Here is a 23303-nt window from a genome sequence, read left to right as displayed (position 1 = left end):
TCAATTGTGTCAACCCCCAATGTTGCTACCTCTGCAAAGATCCGGGCCACTCTGCTCTCCTGTGCCCAGACAGACCGGTGGTGTCGGAGCTCATGATGTACGATGACGGTATTGAGGGGCTTGGCTTCTTCCACCTCGAGGTCCCCGACGTTCCGCCACCCTCGCCGGCCCTCCAGGCGGTCGTTACCATGGTCGACGGGGTTTCCTCCAAGGAAATGATTGAGGCCGAGCTCAACCACCTCTACCGTCGCCAGTGGAACTGGGCGGTCACCCCCGCCGCTGGCCACATCTTCACCGTCGTCTTCCCCAACTCCGTCATCTACGGCTACGCGACGTGTAGTGGCCGGATCACGCTCGCCCTCAACCAGCTGTTCGTTGACATATCCGAGCCGATTCTTGATGCTCAGGCGGTGGCTGTCCTTGACACTGCTTGGATATTTGTTGTCGACCTTCCTGATATTGCGCGGTCTGAGCTCGTCATCCGCCAGATGTCCCGTCTCCTGGGCAAGGTGGTGGTGGTCGATGAGCTCTCGCTGCGCAAAGAGGAGGAGGTCCGGGTCAAGGTCAAGTACCTCGACTCCTCCAAGCTCCGCACCACCGTCCGAGTTTTCTTCAACGACCAGGGCTTCGACCTTAGGATCTCCCCCGAGCCCCCCAACCACGTTGGTCGCCCCCACTCCTTCGATGCCGGCCTCCCTGGTGGAAACCCGGGGGCCGATGGAGACTACCACGGTCGTCACCGGACCCGTTCTCACCACTCGGATGACGAGGGAGGCTCGAAGGACTCCCGCTCCCCTTCCCCCTCGCCCCCTCCTGCTACATGGGGCAAGGGTCGCCAGGCCACGCCTTGCCTGGCCCTTGTCGGGCCCTCGGTTTCTGCGGAGGCTTCATCCGAGGCAAGCGACATCTCCAGTGTTGGCCTGGTCATTTGCCCGACTTCCTCCCCGCGCTCTCCCTCCTCGGCTGCTCTCGTCACGCTGGGTTCGGAGCTGGCCCCCCCTCTGGCTGCCTCTCCGAATCCCATTCCACTACTGGAGGATCGTGTGGCTCCGCTGGAGGTGGTGGCTGACGCCCCCCTGTCAGTGTTGCTCCCCGCGGCGTCGCAGCCACCTCCTCCTGAGGCCTCCCCGCCTCGGCTGCTTCCGTCCCTGGCTCCGACCCTGGCTCCTCTCCTCCTCAGCTGCTCCGGACCCTCGCCTCTGGCTTCTTCCGTGGGGGCCCTGACCACGGATGGGGAGACTCGGGTGACCACCCCCATGGCCACCCAACCACCCCCTCCACGGTCCGCTGCCTACTCGTGCCGCGGCCGGTCGGCCTCCTCCCCGGGTTGCTTGACTAGATGCTGCTCACCCCGAGGGTAGTCCGGCTCTTCCCATCACGGAGCGGGCGGAGATCCGTGCTGCTGCTCGGAACCTGGAGCCAGGTACGCCTCCCGTCCCTCCTTCGGCATCGTCTTGTTCCTTCTCCGCTCTCGAGTCGATTCCTCTTGGTAACCTTGTGAAGGTGGCCTCTGACTCTGTGATCATATTTAGAGGTGAAACTGGTCCCCCCTTAGTCCAGATTGCAGCAATCTGCGCCCACGAGATCCTGGATGGGAGGCTCACGGAAGCTTATGCGGCTTTCCTTCTGCCTCCTGCCCCCTTCCTCCCTTGGCTGGTGAGATCCCCCCGCCAGTGGCCCGGAGGCAGTTAGGTGCCCCCCCTCCGGTGGGCTTGGGAAAAATCCGTGGCCACACTCGCTCTCGCACCGCCGCTCTTCGCGCTCAAAGTGCCTCTCGCGTCCTGGGGTCAAGCAGCCCCCCAATGGCGCCTTAATGTGTGCCCTGTTCTGGAACATCCGTGGCTTCAGCCATGATGGCCGACACCGCCAACTCATCGAGTACTTGCGTGAGGAACACATTGACATTGTTTCCATCCAGGAAACCATGCGTCTCGAATTCTCACTCTCTGAGCTCGATTGTCTGAGTTCCCACCTCTTTGCATGGCATTGTCTCCCTTCTAGTGGGAGCGCTGCCACTCGGGTGGCATCCTTTTAGGCGTAAAGGATGCCACCTTTGAGGTTGGAAGCATGGACCGGGGGGAATTCTTTGTCAGCATGGAGCTCTTTGAGAGGTCTCTCAACTTCAAGTGGGAGGTCATCATCGTCTACGGGCCCGCAGACCATAGTCGATCTGCGACCTTCCTCGAGGAGCTCCACCGAAAGATTTCTGCGGTCTCCCTTCTGGTAGTGGCCGGTGGCGATTTTAACCTCCTTCGCGTAGCGGAAGACAAGAGCAATGCCAATGTCTGCTTTCCCGGATGCAGATGTTCAATGACTTCATTGCTGACCTTGGTCTCCGTGAGATTGATAGGATTGGTGCCAGGTTCACCTGGACCAACCGGCAGGCTGCCCCCACCCAGTCTGTCCTGGACCGGGTCCTAGTGTCCCCGGATTGGGACCTCCGCTGCCCCTTAGCCTCCCTCTGCGCCATCACCAGGATTGGCTCGGACTATGTTCCCCTTCTCCTCTCTTCTGCTGACGAGCGTCCTCCTGCCCCCCCCCCCCTCGATTTCAGTTTGAGACCTTCTGGCTCTCCCAAACCGGGTTCGTGGATGCGGTGGGCGCCCGGTGGATCGAGGCCCGCGCCCACCCTCACCCCCGCCCCCCGCTGGCCATTGATTCGTGGCACTTTTGCGCGAAACGCGGTTGACAGTTCATGAAGTGGTGGGGTGCTAATCTGGGCCGTGATCTCCATGAGCGCAAAAAGTCGTTGCTATCCGCAATCCAGGCCCTGGACCTGCGCGCTGACTCGGTTGGGATTTCTCCGGATGAGTGGCTTTCCCGGTATGACCTGGAAGACCAGCTCTCCGTGATCTGCACCAATGAGGAGGCCTATTGGCGCCTCCGTGGTGCCCAGAAATGGGACTTGAAGGGTGACGCGAATACGACATACTTCCAGGCAATTGCCAACGGCCGCCGTAGACGCAACACCATCCCGCTTTTATGGGATGGTGAGACTCTCCTTCAAGACCCGCGCGACATCCGGTCCCACGTCAACGGATTCTATAGATCCTTATTCTCTGCCGCTCCTTGGAGCGGCCTCTCTCTTGCCCCCGATTGTTGGGCTGGTTCCCAGTTGGTGTCTGAGGCGGAGAACACGGCCCTTACGGCCCCCTTCTCCGAGCAGGAGGTCTGGGATGCCATCAAAGGCATGAATCCCTCCTCGGCGCCTAGACCGGATGGCCTCCCTGTTAAGTTCTTCCAGACCATCTGGAACGTGATTAAACCAGAGGTCATGGCTATATTCGACGAGTTCTTCGTTGGCTCCATTGATCTCGGACGCCTCAATTACAGGATCATCTCTCTCATCCCTAAGGTCCCCGGGGTGTCTGACATTCGTCAATTCCGGCCGATCACGGTCATCAACGTGATCTTCCGTATTCTGGCTAAAGGGTACGCCAGTAGGGTGACCCTGCTAGCCGACCGTGTGACGCACCCCAACTAGTCGGCCTTCATTAAGGGTCGTTACATCCTGGATGGGGTCCTCGTCCTTCATGAAGTCCTCCATGAGGTTCGCTCCAAAAACCTCAAGGCGGTCTTCCTGAAGATTGAATTCCATAAGGCTTATGGCACGGTTAGCTGGCCCTTCCTTCGGGAAGTCCTTCTCAGGAAGGGTTTCGATGACCGGTGGATCACGAGAGTCATGCAGATGGTCACTTGCGGTCGCACAGCCGTGAACATAAACGGCGAGATCGGCCCTTCCTTGCCCACCCTCTGTGGGGTTAGACAAGGCGACCCATTCTCTCCGTTCTTGTTCAATATGGTCGTGGATGCGCTAGCGTCCATCCTTGATAAGGCGAAAGCCGCTGGCCATATCCGTGGGATTACTCCCCACCTCGCCGGTGGCTCCGGGATCTCCATCCTCCAATATGCTGATGACACTATCATCATGGTTGAAGGCTCGGAAACTGATATCTCCAACCTCAAGTTTCTCCTTCTCTGCTTCCAACAAATGTCGGGCCTCAAGATCAACTTCGACAAGAGTGATGTGATGGTGATGGGATACTCCCCAGTTGAGTCTTTGGCCATTGCCAACAGACTTAACTGCCGCATGGGCTCCTTCCCCACTACCTACCTGAGGACGCCCATTGGTGATTCCCGGCTCACAGTCGCGGACTTGCGCCCCTCCATGGCCAAGCTCCAAACGCGCGTCGAGCCCTGGCAGGGGAGATGGCTTTCCAAAGCGGCCCGGACTATTCTCATCAATTCTTCCCTCTCCAGCCTCCTCTTGTTCCTCATGAGCTTCTACAGCCTCCACAAGTCCCTGCACAAGGAGATTGCCAAGATTCAGTCCCGCTTCTACTGGGCGGGCGACCACGATAAGCAGAAGTATCATATGGTCAGCTGGCCCGACATCTGCAAGCCCCGGGAGCAAGGTGGCCTTGGCATCATGTGCTCTAAGCGAATGAATATCACCCTCCTCTCCAGCTGGCTGTGGCGAATCTCGCAAGGGCAAGGTGGTCTTTGGCTTGACATCATCCGGAACAAGTACCTGCGCGGACAGCCCCTCGCCTTTTGCCAAAAGTCGGGTGGCTCTCAGTTCTGGCAGTCGATTGTCCAGCTTCTTCCGGTTCTCCGTATCGAGACCTCCATCTCAGTGGGCTCAGGGGCCTCGACTCTGTTCTGGTTTGATCGGTGGGCTGGGGACTCCCCCTTTGCGGCTCGCTTCCCGGGCCTCTTCTCAATCGCCGTCGACCCCGCGATCTCTGTTAGTAGGGCCCTTCTTGACTTAGGGCGCCTTGCCTTCTGGAGGGCCTTTGGCCCTCTAGAATCCGCCGCCTGGCGTGAGTTACTTGACTGTGTTGCTCTTAACGAACCGTTCGTGGATGGCGACCCTGACCTAGTGCGTTGGCGCCTTGAGCCTTCGGGACAATTCTCCACCAAGTCGCTTTACTCGGGCATCGCCCCATCCGCCGCCCCCTCCCCCTCTCGATGGTTTGGGCCATCTGCTTGCCACTGAAGATTCGTATCTTCATATGGCAATGGAGTCGCGGTCGGATCCCGTCAGGGGTTGAGGTGCGTAAGCGAGATGGCCCGGGTACTGGCATCTGCCCGCTCTGTGGGGTTCCCGAAGACTCTAATCACATTTTCTTATCTTGCGCTTCCGCCCAGTTTCTCTGGAGCTGTTTTCGCGAGGCGGTCGGGGGAGATTGGTGTCACACCAACTTCCCGGACTTATTTGCCGAACTCCAGATGTCCCCTGCGACTTCTCGTCACATTAGGTGGCTTGAGATTGGGGTCCTCGCCTGGACCCTCTGGACTGTCCGCAATAAGCTTGTGATTCAGCGTACTCCTCTTCGTCGGTCTACTGACGCTCTCTTCAAATTCTAGGGTTTCTTGCAGTTTGGCGGCCGCTTAGCCGCCCTCGAGACCGCGACGCCATCTCTGCCTTCATCGCCGACCTCCGATCGGTGGCCGTCCGCTTGTCGCCGCCGCCGCCGCCGCCTCCTCCGGAGCCAGACTAGGCGTCTCTGCGTCCGGCTTGTTCTGCGTGTTTTCTTTTCCTTTCTGGGCTTGTTGAGTTGTGCCCTCAGCAGAACCTTTGTACCTGTTTGTGAGACCTGGGTGTGTGTGTGGACTTGACTCTGTATGTGTGCTCTCTGGCGGTTTGCTTTATTTATAAAATGGGGCGGAAGCCTTTTTCGGTAACAACAACAACATCAGCAGACCAGCGGCAGCAAGCAACAACACTATACAGAAACGCAAAGCAGCAAAGCTATAGAGCGGCAGCAAGCCAGCGCAGCACCAGCTCCGAGCAGCCAGCTCAGCAAGCACACATCAGCTCGCACTCACGCACGCACGCAGCAGCAAGTGCCCAGCGCCCACCACACCATAGGATCAGCATAACATGCAGGAGGCAACAACACGGCTGGGGGCTGGCTGCCCTCCCGTGTCCCTGGTGTGTTGACGGCGTCTCAGCGGTGCAAGATCTCGAGGGCCTCGGCGAGCAGCGCGGCCACAACGGTGGCATCTGGCTCCGGGAAGGGAGAACCGTGGCAGAGGCAGACCCGGTCGACAGGTCCGGCCCGGTGCAGAGGTCCATCAGACCATCATCATGTGCATCCATGCCTCGTCCTCCGCTGCAGCAGCTGATGACGCTGAAGCGGCCACGACCAATATCCTCGCTGATCTCACGGGCGGATTGGTAGCTCCAGCCGTCCTGCGTCTGTGGCTTCTCCGAGCGAGGATAAGGGGCAGAGTGCGGCGCGATTTTGCGTGCGATGATAGGGCCGGTTGTGGCGGCTGGAGGTGGGATGCGGGGAGATGTTTGTTTCATATCTGCGCTGCTTGTGCAGGCGTGTGATCCGTATTGCGAGACGTGGGAATGGCAGAGTTTTCATCTACCCGGGAACTTTGCGAATGCTAAACGCAGATTTGGATGTGGGTTAGTGTAACCACAACGGTTAGATCAAGCTTAGTGATCTCATAGCAAGGCTGTAATTCTTACGTGTTGTTATCAAGTTTAATGAACATGTTTGCTTGTTTTCTAGCTTTACATCAAACTGAACTTCGACATCAGCTAACTACCCGATCATTTGGCCTATTTCCCCAATCAAACTTGACAGCATCTAAATGAACTTTGACAGCAGCTTAAACTACACTTTGACAGCTAAATGAAGCTTTGGCTTATTTCCCCGATCAAACTCAAGTTTAACTGACGAATTGGAGTCAGGTCACGACTGTTGGTCAATGTCGCCGTCATCGTCGCGCCTAACTTCCGTCGTGGTAAACGTCTTTGGCGCCTGACCACGTCGCCTTCGCGAAGGCCGTTGCTTTGCCCCCTCACCGACACCGGCGCCGGCGCCTCCCAGCGGCCCAACCCTCGATCTAGGACTCGAGCGCGACGAGAGGTGGGGAAAAACGAGGGGTGTGCGTCCGATCGTGGGAGTCCTGACGGTTGCCGATTGGAGTCCGTATCTACAAGGAGGATCACACGTTTTTTCTTTTATTGAGGGGTAGGAGGATTATACGTATATACTGTACTGTATTTCCCAATTGGAGTCCGCGTCCACCTCCACCTCCCGTCGGCCCTTCCATCCTTTATAAGCCGAGGCAGCAGGGACGAACGAACCAAGCAGCAGATTGATCGGTTTATCGCTCTTATATTTGCTTACGGAGGGAGTATATATCCGTCATGGACCGACTGCTACCCGATGGCGTGCTCGCGGACATCCTCCGCCGTCTCCAGCCGCGCAGCCTCGCCCTTTCACGCTGTGTCTGCAAGTGTCTCCGCGACATCGTCGACGACCACCGCCTGCTTCATGCGGACCTTCTCCCGCTGTCGCTGGGCAAGATCGTCGCCAACTTCGAGGGTATGGAAATCTCAGAATTCTTCTATCCCGTCAAGGGTCCGGCGGCCATCTCACACAGGCACAGCACCCTCTCCGGCATAATTGTCGACCACTGCAATGGCCTTCTCTTGCTTAAATTCGTTGACGTCTATGTGGTTAATCCTGTCACGCTTCAATGGACACTTTTGCCCCCACCCCCGTCCCCGTTGGCGGAGATGAAGGCCTTCTACCTAATGAATGGGGTCAGGTATCTTGTGTTTGATCCTCTGGTCGCGCCGCACTATGAGGTCTTCTTGATTCCCCATGTTCCATGGAGAGATGAGCTGGGCCTTTTGTCACAGGAATTGGAGTGGCCACCATCGCCATTTATCTTGTTGGTTTATTCTTCAAGAACAAAGCATTGGGAGGAGAGGCCCTTTGTTCGCAAAGGGGATGCAATGGGGTCTATTGCCGATGTGCTGCAAGCCGGAAAGAGAGAGAAGCACTATGGTGTCTACATGCACGGAGCACTTTATGTGCATCGCCAAAATCATCACTTTTACAAAATATCACTATCGGATGGTCAATACCAAGTAATTAAACCTCTGCCGGGTATCGGGACAAGCGATCGCTGTCAAGTTTATTTGGGGAAATCACGGGACGAGGTGCGTTGTGCAATTGTAGACTGTCCGTATCAACTTCGGGTTTGGATGATGGATGAATCTTATGGACAATATGAGTGGGTGTTGAAGCATCATATTGACCTTATGCACGTGATGCAAAGACAAGACAATCAACAAGTCGACCGCCCATCTTCTTTACAAGAAGAGAGAGAATGTTATTATGATGATGATGATGTTAGCACTCACACCGTGAAAGGTCCAGAAGAGTCTGATTATGATTTCTTTATGAGAGCACACCTTAAGTTAGGACCTGCGGCGAAGAAAACTCGACGTGAATATTGTCACATTGCTTTTCTCGGATTCCATCCTTTTGACAAAGATGTCGTCTTCTTGACGGACGGATCACGACAAGGATTTGCCTATCATCTGAAGAGCTATAGAGTTGAGCACCTAGAAAAGATAACACGATGGACCGAACCTGTCTTTCACAACACACAAGCATTTGTAAATGAGTCTTTTCCTTTCACGCCTTGTTTGACCGGAGAATTGTCTGGAGATATGTAATTTGGTCTAATCTGCTCTGTCGCGTTCGGCAATGCATGTAACTAGTAGCAAGTATATATGTTATTGGACATGATATTTGGTTCACTGTAAGTTTCCAGATGTCAACTTTGCTATATTCATTTTCTTTTTCCGTGCGAATTAGCATTGCTATTCATGCATGCTCGTGTAAGAAGGAAAAGAAAAAGATGGAACATGCTGATCCGTCCGTCTAGTCTAGTTGCTAGTGGGGCCAATGTGTGTGTGGCAGCGGCATCTTCCCTTGGATGTTTGGGGTTACCGACTGCTGCTAGTTTCTGAATTTCAACACCAAATATAGACTTCTGTACCGCCAGAAGCCCCATATATATATAGACTTACCATGTACTGGCTGCTTGAACTTGACCAACCATGTCAATTCAGCATCTTGAACTTACATTGATACAACAATAATTTGATGCTTTGCAATATCTATGGTTCCTATGCTTTATCTGTTTTTCCGTCCATATAGTTTGCGGCAACAGAAAGATGTTTCTAAATTTGAACTTATTGCTACATTGTGAAGAGCGTTATTTGTATCTAAAAATTGTCATCATGCTTCCTACATTTCTCATATATGTTGCTTAATGATGCATGTCCACACCTTTCAGATTTTTTTTTGTTTCCAAATGGGTACAGTCTGGTTGCAAATATAGTTGTTGACTTGTTCTGTCCTACATTTTTCATATATGTTGCAAAGGATGCATGTCATTCCCTTCCCCATTTTCGAATGACACATTTAGGCTGCCGAATTAGCTAGCTTTAAAATTCTTCTGATATTGCATATGGATTAGCTGTTCTCTACTACTTTTCCACTCCTATTCTCACACTAACTACATCCCATGGTTATATTAGTGTCATGGATTTAAAATTAATATGGTTTGGTTGTATTGAAATCTCACGTTAATTTACACAATTTTGATTGATAGAATTGGTTTACAAACCATTAGTCTGTTTACCATACTCTTGGCGACAAGCTAGTAATTTTGCATGTTCAATTTTCTGTATTAACATGTGTGGCATATGCATTGTGATAGCATTATGATTTTTTTTCTAACTAGGTGTGCTTCCTTTGTTTATCATATATGCTTCTACTTTATATACGTTTTGTTTCACACAAATCATGCTTTGTTTGTCTGTTACTTATGCTTTTGCTGTACACAGTGACACGCATGATTTCTTCGTTTATTTGGATTGCTTCTGTACTTCCCACATATTACTTGCCCTAGGCCGTCGGCATACCTCCATATATGCCCATGGGGGCCGTCGGCATAAGATAGGCCGTCGGGATTAGGGGTAATTCCGGTAGTGCGAAGCAGCCCCTATGACTGTAAACAAGGCAGCGACCCCTAGAACTGCCGAGGCAGAAGAAAGACGCTCTCTCCGTCGATCCGCGTCTTCTACGGCCATCAAAATCTATGTGGGTCATCTGCCCTATGAAGCGGACGACTCTCGGCTAAATCAGCTGTTCAGCAGGCACGGCGATGTGATGAATGCTGAAGTTATCTAACTGTGGAGTAGGGGGGTTGGCACTCACGAGGGTTTGGTTTCGTCACAATGGCGAGACGGGATGACGCGGACGAAGGGACTTGTACTTCGACAAACAGGTCAGTTTATGGCTAGACAGTGTAATGATGCTACACTTTTATCCGGGTCGAGTGTGTGATGAATTGATATAATTTTGTGTTTCCATTTTGAGTTGTGCAGGTGTGGAAGGGGCGCGAACTGCGTGTGGAAGTTGCCCGAGAGGAGAGGTGAGGAGTCCGGAACCCGTGAGACCTGGTCTCATAGAATTCTTTTCCGAGGAGTCCTATGTCATTTGTTTTTTCCCATGAATCCATGATCCGAAAAAGTATGACCACCTAAAATAAAACCATTAAGTTTGTTATAGGAAAAACATTTCAGTCTTGTAATTTCTATCGAATTAGGTATTTTGCTACCTATCCTTGTGTAACCAGAACCTGAACATATACATCTTACACTATATCAGTACCACACTAGGCGACAGGTTGCCCTGCCTGCGGCGGCGTGACAGCGGCGGTGATCACCAAATACAGATCACCATCGCGGTGCAGGAGAGCCCATATGTGCACCTCGTCCTTGAGTTTCAGGCCACTCATGCCGACGAACCTCTGGTAGTTCCTCCCGAATTTCAACACCGAGGTGTGGCTCGAGTCCCACGTGGTCAGCTCAGCGTCCATCTGATGACCGTCGCGGTTTACGACGACGTGCACGAGCAGCCCGCCGTGCTTCTTCCCCAGCACCCTCGGCTTCTTCCCGTCGCAACCGGACGGCTGTGGCGTCGGCTTCTTCTTCTTCCGCGCCGGCTCTTCTTCGACCATGTTGGCCTCAAGGCGCTGCTTGTCAGAGAGGAGCGGGCGGAGACGGCCGATGGCCCGCGGGATGAGGAAGCGGCTTTGCTGTCTGTTCATGTCCGACTGCTCGACCACCTTGGTGGCGATGAAGTGCAGTGGGTGGTTGACGGGGAGGCCCAGCGTATCGCGTACCCAGGCCGGCTCGGGAGGCCCGACGAAGTACGCCGCGCGCAGAGGGACGGCGTCGATGGGCTCGACGACCATTGCTGCCGTGGAAACGCCGTCACCGCCGTGTGTGCTCGAAGTCGAAGGTCCCGATGACGCATCGTCCCCGTGGTGGATCACGATCGCCAGCGAGAGCGCCTGCGGCGAGCTGCTGGCCGGCGCTGTCCCCGCCGTTTCTTGATAAACACAGTCTGCAAACTTACCCTTCTTAGGTGGCACCGTGGCCGGACATTGCTCGCAGTCGCCGCCGCGTGCACGAGCGCCGACCGAGGCCTGGTTAGCGATGAGGGAGCCGCCGTTCGACGTCGTGGCGTCCACAGCCGCGGGATCGCTTGCTGCTCCTGGTTCCTCTTCATCCGAGGGCGGGAGCGAGAGCTTTAGGTAGTCAAGCAGCGCGTTTATATGCCCCAGCGTCACCTCCCCGGGTTGTTTCTGCCGCGGCAGCGGGATCCCGACGGGCGTGAGCGACAGCGTCAGGTACTCAGGCGGCGCCGCGTCAGGCCCCACCAGCAGATGGGCCAGGGACACCCCAGACGGACGGGGCTCGTCATCGCTCCCCGCCGTGCCCGATGCCGAACAAGATTGAGCCATTGAAGTCGCCGGCGCAATCTGCAATGTCAAAAGTTGCCGTCCGTAACGTGAGTACACGTGTGTATATATAGTAGTTGGACTGCGGAATGGATTTGGATTCGCGTTTGAAGATTCGTCTCCGGCCGTCTCGGCGTTCGTGCCAACTCTATTCCGAGCTGGGTTCGTAATGAAATACTCGCGGCGAGCGGGCTAGATGAAGCCCAGCCCACCTATCCGTCTAGAACAACTGCCTGCTAAGCCTCTTTGTATTCCTCTAAAACATACTCCCTCCGTAAAGAGCAATGCTAGACGTACGGGCGTTGTACAGGGGATTTACAGGCTCGTTGACTGTGATTGGTTGGAATATGATTAAGGGGGAAGGCCCCACCCTGAAAATCAGCGGGGGAGCAATTAGATTAGGCCACGTTGTCATCCTGTAAAACTTTGTACGATCATCCTGTACGTGTAGTATTATTGCTCCGTAAACTAATATAAGGGCGTTTAGATCACTATTTTAGTGATCTAAACACTCTTTATTAGTTTTCAGAGGGAGTACCTTTTTTCATAGTAAGTATATACGTTACATTCTCGCAAAAAAGTACATACATTACATTATCTCAAAAAAGTACGAAAACGCTAAAAATCTGACGTCAGATTTTTAGGCATGGTAAATATGACATTTTTCATGGCAATTTATATTGACGTGACGATAACAAATTTAGTTTCCAAGTACGGGACTTCCTGGCCGAAAAATAAACTGGAACGGATTTGCCATGCTCTCCAACTAAACTTGTCATTCTCAAAGAACATAATTTGCCATGAAAAATGTTTGATTTAACATGGTCAAAAATCTAACATCATATTTGCAATGGAGTCCAAAAGGTATACTTTAGAAAAAGCACAACTTTGCAGAAACACTGCGACACTCAAACATATATTTTTTTAAAGGAAAGACTACCCCTAACCTTTGCATACACTCAAACATATTTGAGCAATTTGTTTTGTTGTGTATGCAATAAATCATCATTAGTTGCAACATAATGTTGAGATCATTGATCATAGAAAACTCCAAGTTGACCTGCACTACAACAACATGGCTACAAGGTCGGGTTGTGGACATGATGCTGTCGCACTGGCAATGAAGGGGAGGGGAGATGCACCACAAGGCGTCACATATATAGGGATTAGGCATGAGAAGAATGTTGCCGGGGAAGCGAGAAGGATGAGTGGAGTCAGCGTGGAAGGAGATGACGATCGGGTCTACCAGTTTGAGGGAGAAGGTGACATAATGTTTTTTAACACTAAAGTTACATAATAATGTTAATTGTTAAATGCATAGAAAGGTGCATGACAGATATGTAAGAGGAGGAAGTGTGGGAAGGAGACGAGCCACAACTTGCATGTATGGCACTTGCATGTAAGACAACATGACCAAGGAGACTAGTTGATGTGTCGTGTTAGATTAGCAGACATCGTTTATGGCTTTTAGAGTGGGAGTGCAAACATCTGTAAATTTATTTTACGCGAGGTTGCTCAGTGTCATCAGTAAGAAGAAATCGTTGCACGTCGAAGCCCATATGTTGCTACCCAATGTATCATTCCCTTAGATCCCACTTAATGCGTCTGGGTTTATAAGCCCGCCTCGTACTTTGGGTTGTATTTCACAATATATTTAACTAGAAAAATATAACTTACATACCACAGACTTTATATCATTGGATTTGTACTCAAAAGATGTTTCAGATGGTATTATTCTTAATACATATAACCTATACATCTATACCTAATATTAAAGGAGGAATTATTTCTCCACTTTTTTTGGCCATCACATGTTTTTAGTACGTTTTACGTTTTTTCTTCCGTCGGTGTTTTACAATATATTTTTTTAAAAATGCTCTATATCGGACTCAAACCCTGTCCGTTTAGATTTAGCCGCACAATGCCAACCAGTCCACCTAGCAAACATACTGCTAGACAAAAGGTAGGAAGCACTCTATTTATATGCTTTCCTACCATGCGCCCTCTTGGGCCGGCCCATTAGCGGGGAACCCCTGTTTTCTTATTTCATTTTGGCTATTTTTCCTTATTTAAAATAATTTGAGAATTCAGGAATTTTTCAAATTTTCAAACGGAAATGTGAATTTTGAAAAAAGTTTCAGAAACCTGTGCGTTCTGTTGGGCTGGCCCATGAGCGGTGAGGGACAACACCAGTTTTCTTATTTTGTTTTTGCTTTTTATTTATTTTATCTTTTTCTTCTTGAAAATAATTTGGTATTTCAGAAAAAATTCAAATTTCAAAAGAAAACGTGAACCTTTAAAAATGTTTGAGTAGTAGTAAAATGTTCTTGAATTTTAACAAAGATTTCACGAATTCAAAAAATGTTCATGAATTTTTAAAACAATGTTCACAAAAACAGAAAATAATCGCGAATACAAAAAAAAGTTCATCAATTCAAAAAATGTTCACAAATTCAAGACCTTCATATATAGTAATTATTATATATCAATATTATATACTAATTATTGTATATATCAATATTAAAGGAAGGAATGATTCTTCCCTCCAATTTTAGTTTCATCCATCATCTATCTCCCAATCGACCACGCGACGTTTCTGTTTCTCCGACACGTGGGCCGAGCTAGGCTGCTCCACACTTTTTTCTTTCTTTGATTCAGTTATGGATCAACGAAAAATAATATGTTTTTTGTTTCTCCCCTACATGGGCTGAGATAGCCCTATTCCAAAACATCTTTTTCTTTTCTCTCAATTGATCCTGGCATGGAGGTGAGAATGGAACCATGAAGCCGCAAACTAAATTGTAATCATTTTGCAAAGACGGTATAATTGAAAGCATCATTCTTTCCTATTGGGAAAAATTCTTGTGGATCATTAATTAAATAATGGTTTATATTTTAGCCTAGGCTAGGGAAGTTAATTAATTTTTTCTCCCGTTATTAACTAAACTAGCAAGATGGCCTCGCGAATTTGAGGGCATCATCCTAGTAGTCTGTTCAAAATGTATGAGTGATATAATCACGAATCGTTGGTCGTTGCTAGATATTAACTTATATATTATTAGAAACAGATGGGTGTGTGGTCTAGTGAGGCCGTTTGTTCTCACACCTGCATGTTTAGTCTTTAGGAGATGTTGTGTGTATCATTCTAGAGTAAGCACATGTAAGGTGAATCAAAATTCTCCTCAATGACATATAGACCCAATAATCAGTTAGGATTTTTGTTTTACCATTTCCATATATTTATTCCTCAGCGTCATTTCCTCCACTTGTTTTGAAATGCATGTCCATTATTTTGTAACACATGACATTTAAACCTAGGCATGATATCCAACATGCAACTTTGAATATAACTTTTTATAGGATCATTTTAAAAAGTTTGAAGTATTTCCCAACACGAATAGAATGGTATTGTTCTTTATAATTGCACATTATGTTTCTTTTCTATCTAATTTCATTCACTTTGTACTAGATATTTCCCACTCTTAAAATCCAAATCATCCTTCCTACACTCACGCTAGTATGAACTATTTTCATTTAACATGGCTATAGTGCCTTGGGATGTTATAGTTCACTCATGTTGTAACCCATTACTGATTTTAATTTGTGTGATCATGATCTTTTCAAATCCAATGGCACAACCAATATATGCTCTCTAGTCAGTTGTAAACACTACCTATAGCTTCGTCATACGACATGGATATTCATTTCTAACATGTCTAGTTGCATCATGATGATCTATTAGTTGTGGTCTATGTAATTACACCTATGGAGATATCTCGATTAAAAAGAAGAGTGAATTCCACTTTTTACCCCATATTTATACATTTGTGACACTAATTACCCCTTCGAGAGAAAATTCGTCTAGAATACCCCTTTTGAAATCTTTGGACCCTTGTTTTTTGATGCGTGTCCATCAGGTAAGGTGTGAGGTGACGCCCTGTATCCAAAAACATGTGGACGGCCACAAGGAGTGGAACAGATAGACAAGAGAAGCTTGGACAAGATCGCCAATGATGCCCTCCGATCCTTACAGTTTTTTTTACAAATCAATGACGCAACATGCCGATCCTATCGACCATAAACAAACAAAATGTAAAACTGGGGTAAAACCGTGTTAAAAGTCTTCAAAATCTGACATTTTGATAAAAGTTCCGCTAAATAGGGTAATATGTGTTACAAATGTACAACTACAAGGTAAAAAGTGGAATTCACTCTAAAAAGAACAACCGCCAAATGGAGATATCATGGTTCTCATATTTTTATGGGATGATTAGTTATATCTGTTTTTGTTGTATTATTCTTCAATAAATTGGGATAGTTTCAAACAAACGCATACTTTGTAACAACATACGCACCTTTGTGCACATTGCCTGAAAATTTTCCTTTATTTCGTGGATTTTTTCTTTATTTCACCTGTTATTCCATATGATATGGTAAAGAAAATTATGCACACCAAATCCTTTATTTAATTTTTTTGAGTTGTTGTAATTACTTATTTAAGGGGAACATTTAGTAAATAATTTTCATTGCATCCATTTTACGTATGTATTTCTGAGTGTGGTTGTCATTTTATTATTGGTCTATACCCATGCATGTATACATATATATTAGTTCCACAAACCACTTCACAATTTATAGCCCACCATTTCCTTTTCCCGATAATGTCTATGTAATTACTCTAAACAAGATTCTCTGGATTAAAAAGAAACAACCATCAAATGGATGTCCTAGTTTTAAAAATATTTCTAGGATGTTCAGTTATATCTGAATTTTTTCTCGTCATGTCCTTTAAAACGTTGCAATAGTTTCAAAATTTTATATTTTACCTTAGATCTACATAATAACCTTTATTTGTTTCCTCTAAGAATATGATTATGACTTCCCCACATGGTTTGTAACAATATAGGCAACTTCATGTGCCTTGTGCACCTTATTCCTTTATTTCAGTGCTTGTTCACTTCATATGATATGGTAAAAAATTAAGCACACCAAATCATGTAATTACTTATTTAATGGGAGAATTTTGGTAAGCAATTTAAATTTAATACATTTTTATTCATTTATATTTTGCATTATGAGTGTGGTTGTCATTTTATCATATGTGTATACTCATCCATGTATACACACATCAGTTCATAATTTATAGCCCACAATTACCTTCCTTGAGCAACATCCTGGTTATGTACCTCCTCACATTCACATCCAAACTGAAATTGCAAGCTATAGTGATGGCCTACCGCCTCCCGCGAGTGGGCCGGTCGAATAAGGAACAAAGTTTGTTCTTCATCTGTCTTTCGCTGTTCTCTCTCCAGTTTGTTTTGCTTCTTTTCCTTTTTATCCTCCATTTTCCTATTTCTAGTTTCAGTTTTCATTTTTATTTCGTGTATCTTTCGGTTGTTTTTTCTTTGTCTTCCTTTCACCCTTCACTTTCCTTTTATTCACTTTCCATTTTTTGCTTTTCACACTTATCAATTTATCATTTTTTACACGTGAATATTTTATGAAAACATTTAGAATATTTTGCTGAAATACACACTGACCATTTTAAATATATGAAGGACATTTGGTAATAATGTTGAACATTTAGTAATACAAGTTAACCATTTACTTGAAACACTTCAACATTTTGAAATACACATTAAACATATTTTCAATATAGGACGAACAATATTTTTAAATAATATTTGATGTTCGTTAATACACATTGAACTTTTATTTAAATCATGTTGGGCATTTTTTATTTAATGACTGAACTTTTTTAATGATTTTAATTTTTTATTCAAATATTTTAAACATTTTATAATACAAGTTGAACTTTTTCTAGGAACACTCTGAATATTTCTTAAATAAACAAAGAATATTTTGTTAGATAATGTTGAACAATTTTTAGTGATGAATTTTCTAAATGCACAATAGATACTTTTAGTCACATAAACTTATTTTAACCCAAAGTATTTTAAAAATATGTATTGGAATATTTTCGAGCATGTTGTTATATATGCACAAACATTTATTTAAATAGATAAACAGAATTCCACCTGTTTAGTATAAAATCGTGTAGTTTTTTGAAAAGAGAATTATAGAAACAGTTATAAAATAGCGAAATAATAAAGATAAAATTGAAATAAAAAATAAAAACAGAAGGGAAACCCCAACGTATATTGCGAAGCCTAACTCTTACGTAATAAATATCGGTCAGTTTTCCACCAAAGAAACGATCGGTTGGTTTTCTTTTAAGCTTGCAAACGGAAGCCAATGGGCTGAATTGGGCGCGGGTGAGCCTATCAGGAATGCACAACTATAGTATAACTATGGATCTCACCTGAAAAACAACAATTTAATAATCATAGTCAAAAGTTACAGATCTAACAATCTAAACAGTTTTGATTTTTGATGACGCGGACTACTGTGGTGCCTCCAAAAGGAGTCTTGGGTTGTGTGGGCAACGCTAGACACAAATCACGATAGGACTAATAAACCCGGATGGAGGGATTAGATAACACGGGTGGATTTTAAACCCACTGGGGCTAACAATGCATATGCTAGGACGGGCATCAGCTATAATGCAGATGCAAACAACTACTGTAGCTAGGACGGAGTCATAAAGCAGGCAGCACGAGTCCCATCGTCACGTGCGTTCACATACACTGCACTCTGCACTGCACCGCAGCAGCAGCAAGCCTCCATTATTGACGCGCAGTCCCAACGCCGGTGCTCTGCTCCTCCTCCTCCTCCGCCAAAAGACCAACGCAAGCCATGGCACCAGATCTCAGCAGCTTCTTCGTCTCTTCCTAAGCAGTTAGCTAGCCCACCTTCTTCATCAAAGAACCGAGACGAGAGCTAGAGAGAACCCCGGCCGGCCTTGGGGGAGGGAGCCGACTTGCTCGAGGGAGATCTAGAGATGGCGGGGGTGAGCGCCGGCACAGGGGCGATGGGCTCCCTCCTCGGCAAGCTCACCGCCCTGCTCGGCGACGAGTACAAGCTGCTCAAAAGGGTCCGCAAGGAGATCGAGTTCCTCAAACGCGAGCTCGGCAGGATGCAGGTCCTGCTGGAGAGGCTGACCGACATGGAGGCCAGGCTCGATGGTCTGGGCAAGAGCTGGGGGGACAGCGTGCGCGACCTCAGCTACGACATGGAAGACTGCATCGACCGCTTCATGGACCGGTTTGGCAGCGGCGACGCCAAACCAAAGTTCATGAAGAGGACTGCGCGTCGGCTCAAGACTCTGTGGGCGCGGCATGACATCGCGACCCAGATCAAGGAGCTCAAGGCTCGCGTCATGGAGGAAAGCGAGCGCCGTGACAGGTACGTACATTTTACCTAACTCTTGCGACTGTATGTATTTTTGGATGATGCAGCATGGGATTAATTTAGTTTGTACTGTAAAAAAATGATACTAGGTACAAGCTTGACGAGAGTTGCTACAGTCCAACGAAGACGGTGGAGATTGACCCACGGATTACCGCGCTTCACGAGGAGGTCAAGGACTTGGTGGCAATGGACGATCGAGTGAAGCAAGTTACTACTTTGTTGATGGATGGGAGTATGGAGCTGAAAGTAGTGCCGATTGTTGGGTCCGGAGGGTTGGGGAAGACGACCCTGGCAATGGAGGTGTATCGCAAAATTGGATTAGGAGGAGATTTCCAGTGCCGAGGTTTCGTGTCGGTGTCACGTACTCTTGATCTAGAGAAGCTCTTGAAGGATATCTTATCTCAGATTGATAAAGATGCTTATGGCAACAGTAAGCGTTGGGAAAAAGAACAATTAATCCGTGAAACCAAACAGATCTTGACCGGAAAGAGGTACGAAGTATACATTGTTTTGTTTATTCATTATATCCCCATTTGTATACAGTTATCCAGTCACAGTTGGTGACAAACAAACATTCAGTATACTTCGTGAATTTGCTTTCTATAGAAGTACTCTTAAATTTACAATCATGAATTTGCTTTCTATAGAAGTACTCTTAAATTTGCAATCATGAATTTGCTTTCTATAGAAGTCAGGCAGAAAGACTTTATCTGAAAGTATTCTCAAACTTGCATTTTAGCTTGACAAACACACAAGAAAGGTTCACTTCAGTTCACCCCTCAGGACAAAATAGAAACCTATATAGCAGGAAAACAGAAAGAAATAATAATCATGTTAATATACACTTAAAAAAATGCCCGCCCTGTCGGTGCCTATTTCTTCCATACATATTTCCGAGGAGGAGGTTTAACCAAGTTCAACTCCAAACTTGCCCTGAGTTTAAGTTTCAATTCCAGACTACAGTACCAACAAACACAAACACATAGTCTCGACTGTTGAAATACTTCATTTTACCCCAATCCAGACCACAGCCATTTCAGGCAACCTGACTCATTTTAGACAACTTTTTTTCTAAACATGGCATCATGGTGATACAGTCGATCTGAATTCAAAGGCATAGCAGGGCAGCTTTGTCTAGTTGGCTGTGACGCTGTGTGAGGCAGCACGTGAAGGAGCAGTGTGGTAGGGCTCCCCGTGCACACAACAATAGCAGGGACAACAGAGGAAACGTGGATACAAATACAAGCCTACAAATATCTTGTCTTTATCTAATGAATCATCAATTAGATGCCAATGTTGGGTGGGCTGGATGAACACGCAGCCGCAGGGTGGTTAGGGCCTAGAAGGTAAAATACAGTGTTAATAGTTGAGGATTTGTCGTTTAAACGGTACTAAATTTCAGGGTTGAAACTTAAAGTACATTTGATCTTTCTTCTACCAATGAAAAGTCGTCTATCCCTTGATATGATTCCGATACTTTTGTTTTCACTTACCATGAGGATGCAGTGAGATACTTCTAATAAGTTTGATTGATACAAAAAAAATTACTGGAAAATTAAGTGTGCAACATTTATGTATCTGTTTGGCATTATCAGATTAATTGCTACTAGTGCAAGTCATCACAGTTACTTCAATGCTTAACAATGCACACTATTCGATGTAGGTACTTCATTGTTATTGATGACGTCTGGAAAGAACAAGACTGGAAATTAGTCAAGGCAGCATTTCCTGAGAATAACAATGGTAGCAGAATAATTGCTACTACACGCATTACCGGTGTAGCTAATCAGTGTTGTTCCAACTCCGGCGGTCGACCCTATCAAATGGTACCTCTAGATGATGATGCTTCTCGAAAGTTGTTCTTCAAGAGAATTTTCTCCTCGGATGATCCCTGTCCTTCTGAACTAGAAGAAGTTTCTACTGGGATCTTAAGAAAATGTGGCGGCCTGCCACTGGCTATCATTACATTTGCAAGTTTGCTTGCCAATAAGCCACATAAGAAGGATGAATGGGAGAGACTGCAAGATTCCATTGGTACTGGTCCTTCACTTGATAATGATGGGAACTTAAAAGGGATGAAAGATATACTATTACTTGGTTACTGGGATCTTCCACACCATTTGAAGACTTGTTTGTTGTACTTGTGTATATATCCAGAGGACTACAAGATCAACTGTGAAGAACTGAAATGGAAATGGATGGCCGAAGGATTCCTTGATAGACGATGGGGACGTTTGGATGAGGTAGCAGAGAACTGTATCAATGAACTCGTTAACAGAAATATGATCCAGCCAATTGACATTTATGGTGATGGTATTGTGAAATATTGTCGAGTCCATGATATGGTGCTTGACCTTCTCATATCTTTATCAGATGAAGAGAATTTTGCCACTGTTTTAAATGGACGTGTATGCAATTCTTGTCCCAGGAAGATTCGTCGTCTGTCCGTACAAGCTAGTGGCCGAAAGCATCAAGGTGCAGTTTGTGCAGTCACAGAAACCAAGTTGCATGTTCGCTCGCTGACTACATTTTGTCCTGTTGAGCAGATTCCCCATCTTGTGGACTTCCATGCTTTGCGGGTGTTGGATCTTTTTGGATGTAAACGGTTGGAAAACAAGCATGTAAAACATATAGGTAGTTCGCGTCAGCTGAGGTATTTGAGAATTGGCCGTTCTAGGATTACTGAGCTTCCTGGTGAAATCGGAAAGCTGCAGCACTTAGAGACTCTCGATTTGAGACACTGTTATTCACTTACAAGACTGCCATCAACAGTGGCGCAGTTGCAGAAATTGGTACGCCTATTTGTATCTAATGAAACACAATTACGTACAAGTGGGTTCCGGAGTCTACAAGCCTTGGAGGAGTTACGCGTCCACGAAACTGACGACCCAGTGAGATTTGCGGAGGAAGTAAATGAGTTGGGCAAATGCAACCTTCGGTATCTTTATACTGATGCAGAGATAGCCGAACGTCTGTTCTGTAACCCATGCCTCCAAGTTCTTAAAATTTGGCCACAGATTGGAATGGTTCCCAAGGGAATGGCCTCCCTCAAGAATCTCGTGAAGCTATCCATAATGGTCCAGAAATTTGATAATGAGGGTCTCCAAGTCCTCATGGGCATGCCTTCTATGGCCCATCTTCAGCTATGCGTTACAGGGGTCATCGAAGAAAAGCTGACCATGGGTAGTAATGGATTCAAACTGCTAAAGGTGCTGCAGTTCAAATATACGTCAGTCTTACATCCTGCTTTTCTCCTGGAACCAACAAATGGACTGCGGCTAATATTTGAACCGGATGCTGTGCCAGCACTCCGACAGCTCCATCTTGCCTTGAGCGCAATGTGGGTGGCGTCCGACTTTTTTGCATACTTGGGTGCCGAGCATTTTTCAGGCCTTGCACACCTCGAGGTCGAATTTGATTGTTACAGAGCAGCTCCAGGCAGGGTGGAGGCTTTGGAGTCTTCCGTTAAAAAAGCAATCAACTTGCACTCCGACTGTGAGATTCATGTCCATAGAGTCAGTGAACATGGCATGTTTAAGGATGAAAAGGAATGGGAAGAGGCCGTCGCAGAAGACAGAAAGAGGGTGGAAAAGATTGAGCTATTGAGCTATTAAGGTGTCCGATGGAGATACCGGCCACCAAGAACTAGCTGCCTTATCCCGGTAATTCAAATGATCATGGTTAATTTTACTCATTCCTACGGGTAACAGTTGTCTAAACTCTAAACTGTGTTGTGCATCCGTCGTTCTGAAACAATAAGAAACATGTTCACTATACATTGTGCTGACCCTGTATTCATCTTGAACAGCAGTTGGTGGATCCAACTCAAGTCAGGCATCTCGAGAGCTACACGGTTATCCATTCCAGTCCTGCTACTTACCGCAAGTCTGCAACTCAATTGGATACCAGCTTCCCCAAGCGAATTTGTGTGATTAGATGATGTATCGAAGGTGCTTTGCCTTGTACGTCTATTCGCCAGCTTCCCTCGTACGTCTTGTTGGGTTTTCATTGGCTGTTTCGCACCCCTGAATTCTATTTAACTCCTGTTTTCATTGGCGTATGATTTATGCAGACCGAACTGCGCTCTGTATCTTCTGCGATTTCTCTGCATTTGATTGGTGTTGTCTCGTGTGTAGTATACGTGCTGGTTGGCAAAAGTTTCAGAGCTGGGATTTGGTTTGGGCGTGCATGCATTTAGGCTCCTGTTGTCTGACTGTCATCATGGAGTTGTGGCACTTGTGACTGACTTGGGTTATTCAGTGTCAGTGTGAGTTCGCTTCGGTACAAGTTGAGAGCTGTTTGGTTTGGATGCGCATGCATCTAGGCTATAGATTGTCTTCTCTGTCAGCGTG

General features: G+C 47.0%; 1 protein-coding gene across 4 annotated transcripts; it reads left to right on the top strand.

Annotated features, from left to right (window-relative positions):
- The first annotated feature begins 18274 nt into the window (after positions 1-18274).
- Positions 18275-23089, top strand: LOC123147109 (disease resistance protein Pik-2). 4 transcript variants are annotated; one of them, XR_006473061.1, is made up of 4 exons: positions 18275-18945; positions 19041-19442; positions 20615-22654; positions 22763-23089. XR_006473061.1 is itself a non-coding variant. In XM_044566354.1 (4 exons), the coding sequence occupies exons 1-3, from the start codon at positions 18542-18544 to the stop codon at positions 22563-22565; spliced, it is 2757 nt and encodes a 918-aa protein (XP_044422289.1). In that variant the 5' UTR covers positions 18275-18541; the 3' UTR covers positions 22566-22613; positions 22763-23089. The 4 variants fall into 4 exon arrangements, 2 of the variants coding, with proteins under 2 accessions (XP_044422289.1, XP_044422283.1); XR_006473058.1 differs by having other exon boundaries at positions 22760-23089; XM_044566354.1 differs by having other exon boundaries at positions 20615-22613.
- Positions 23090-23303: the final 214 nt, after the last annotated feature.

This window comes from Triticum aestivum, chromosome 1B (assembly GCF_018294505.1).
Source record: "Triticum aestivum cultivar Chinese Spring chromosome 1B, IWGSC CS RefSeq v2.1, whole genome shotgun sequence".
NCBI classification, from domain to species: Eukaryota; Viridiplantae; Streptophyta; class Magnoliopsida; order Poales; family Poaceae; genus Triticum; species Triticum aestivum.
This window is presented reverse-complemented; position numbering and strand designations above follow the sequence as displayed.

Excerpts from the sequence above, each read along its gene's own strand:
- LOC123147109 (XM_044566354.1), top strand. The coding sequence starts at position 18,542 with ATGGCGGGGGTGAGCGCCGGCACAGGGGCGATGGGCTCCCTCCTCGGC. Across the intron at positions 18,946-19,040 it reads GAAAGCGAGCGCCGTGACAG|GTACAAGCTTGACGAGAGTT; the intron begins GTACGTACATTT and ends AAATGATACTAG. Across the intron at positions 19,443-20,614 it reads CAGATCTTGACCGGAAAGAG|GTACTTCATTGTTATTGATG; the intron begins GTACGAAGTATA and ends TATTCGATGTAG.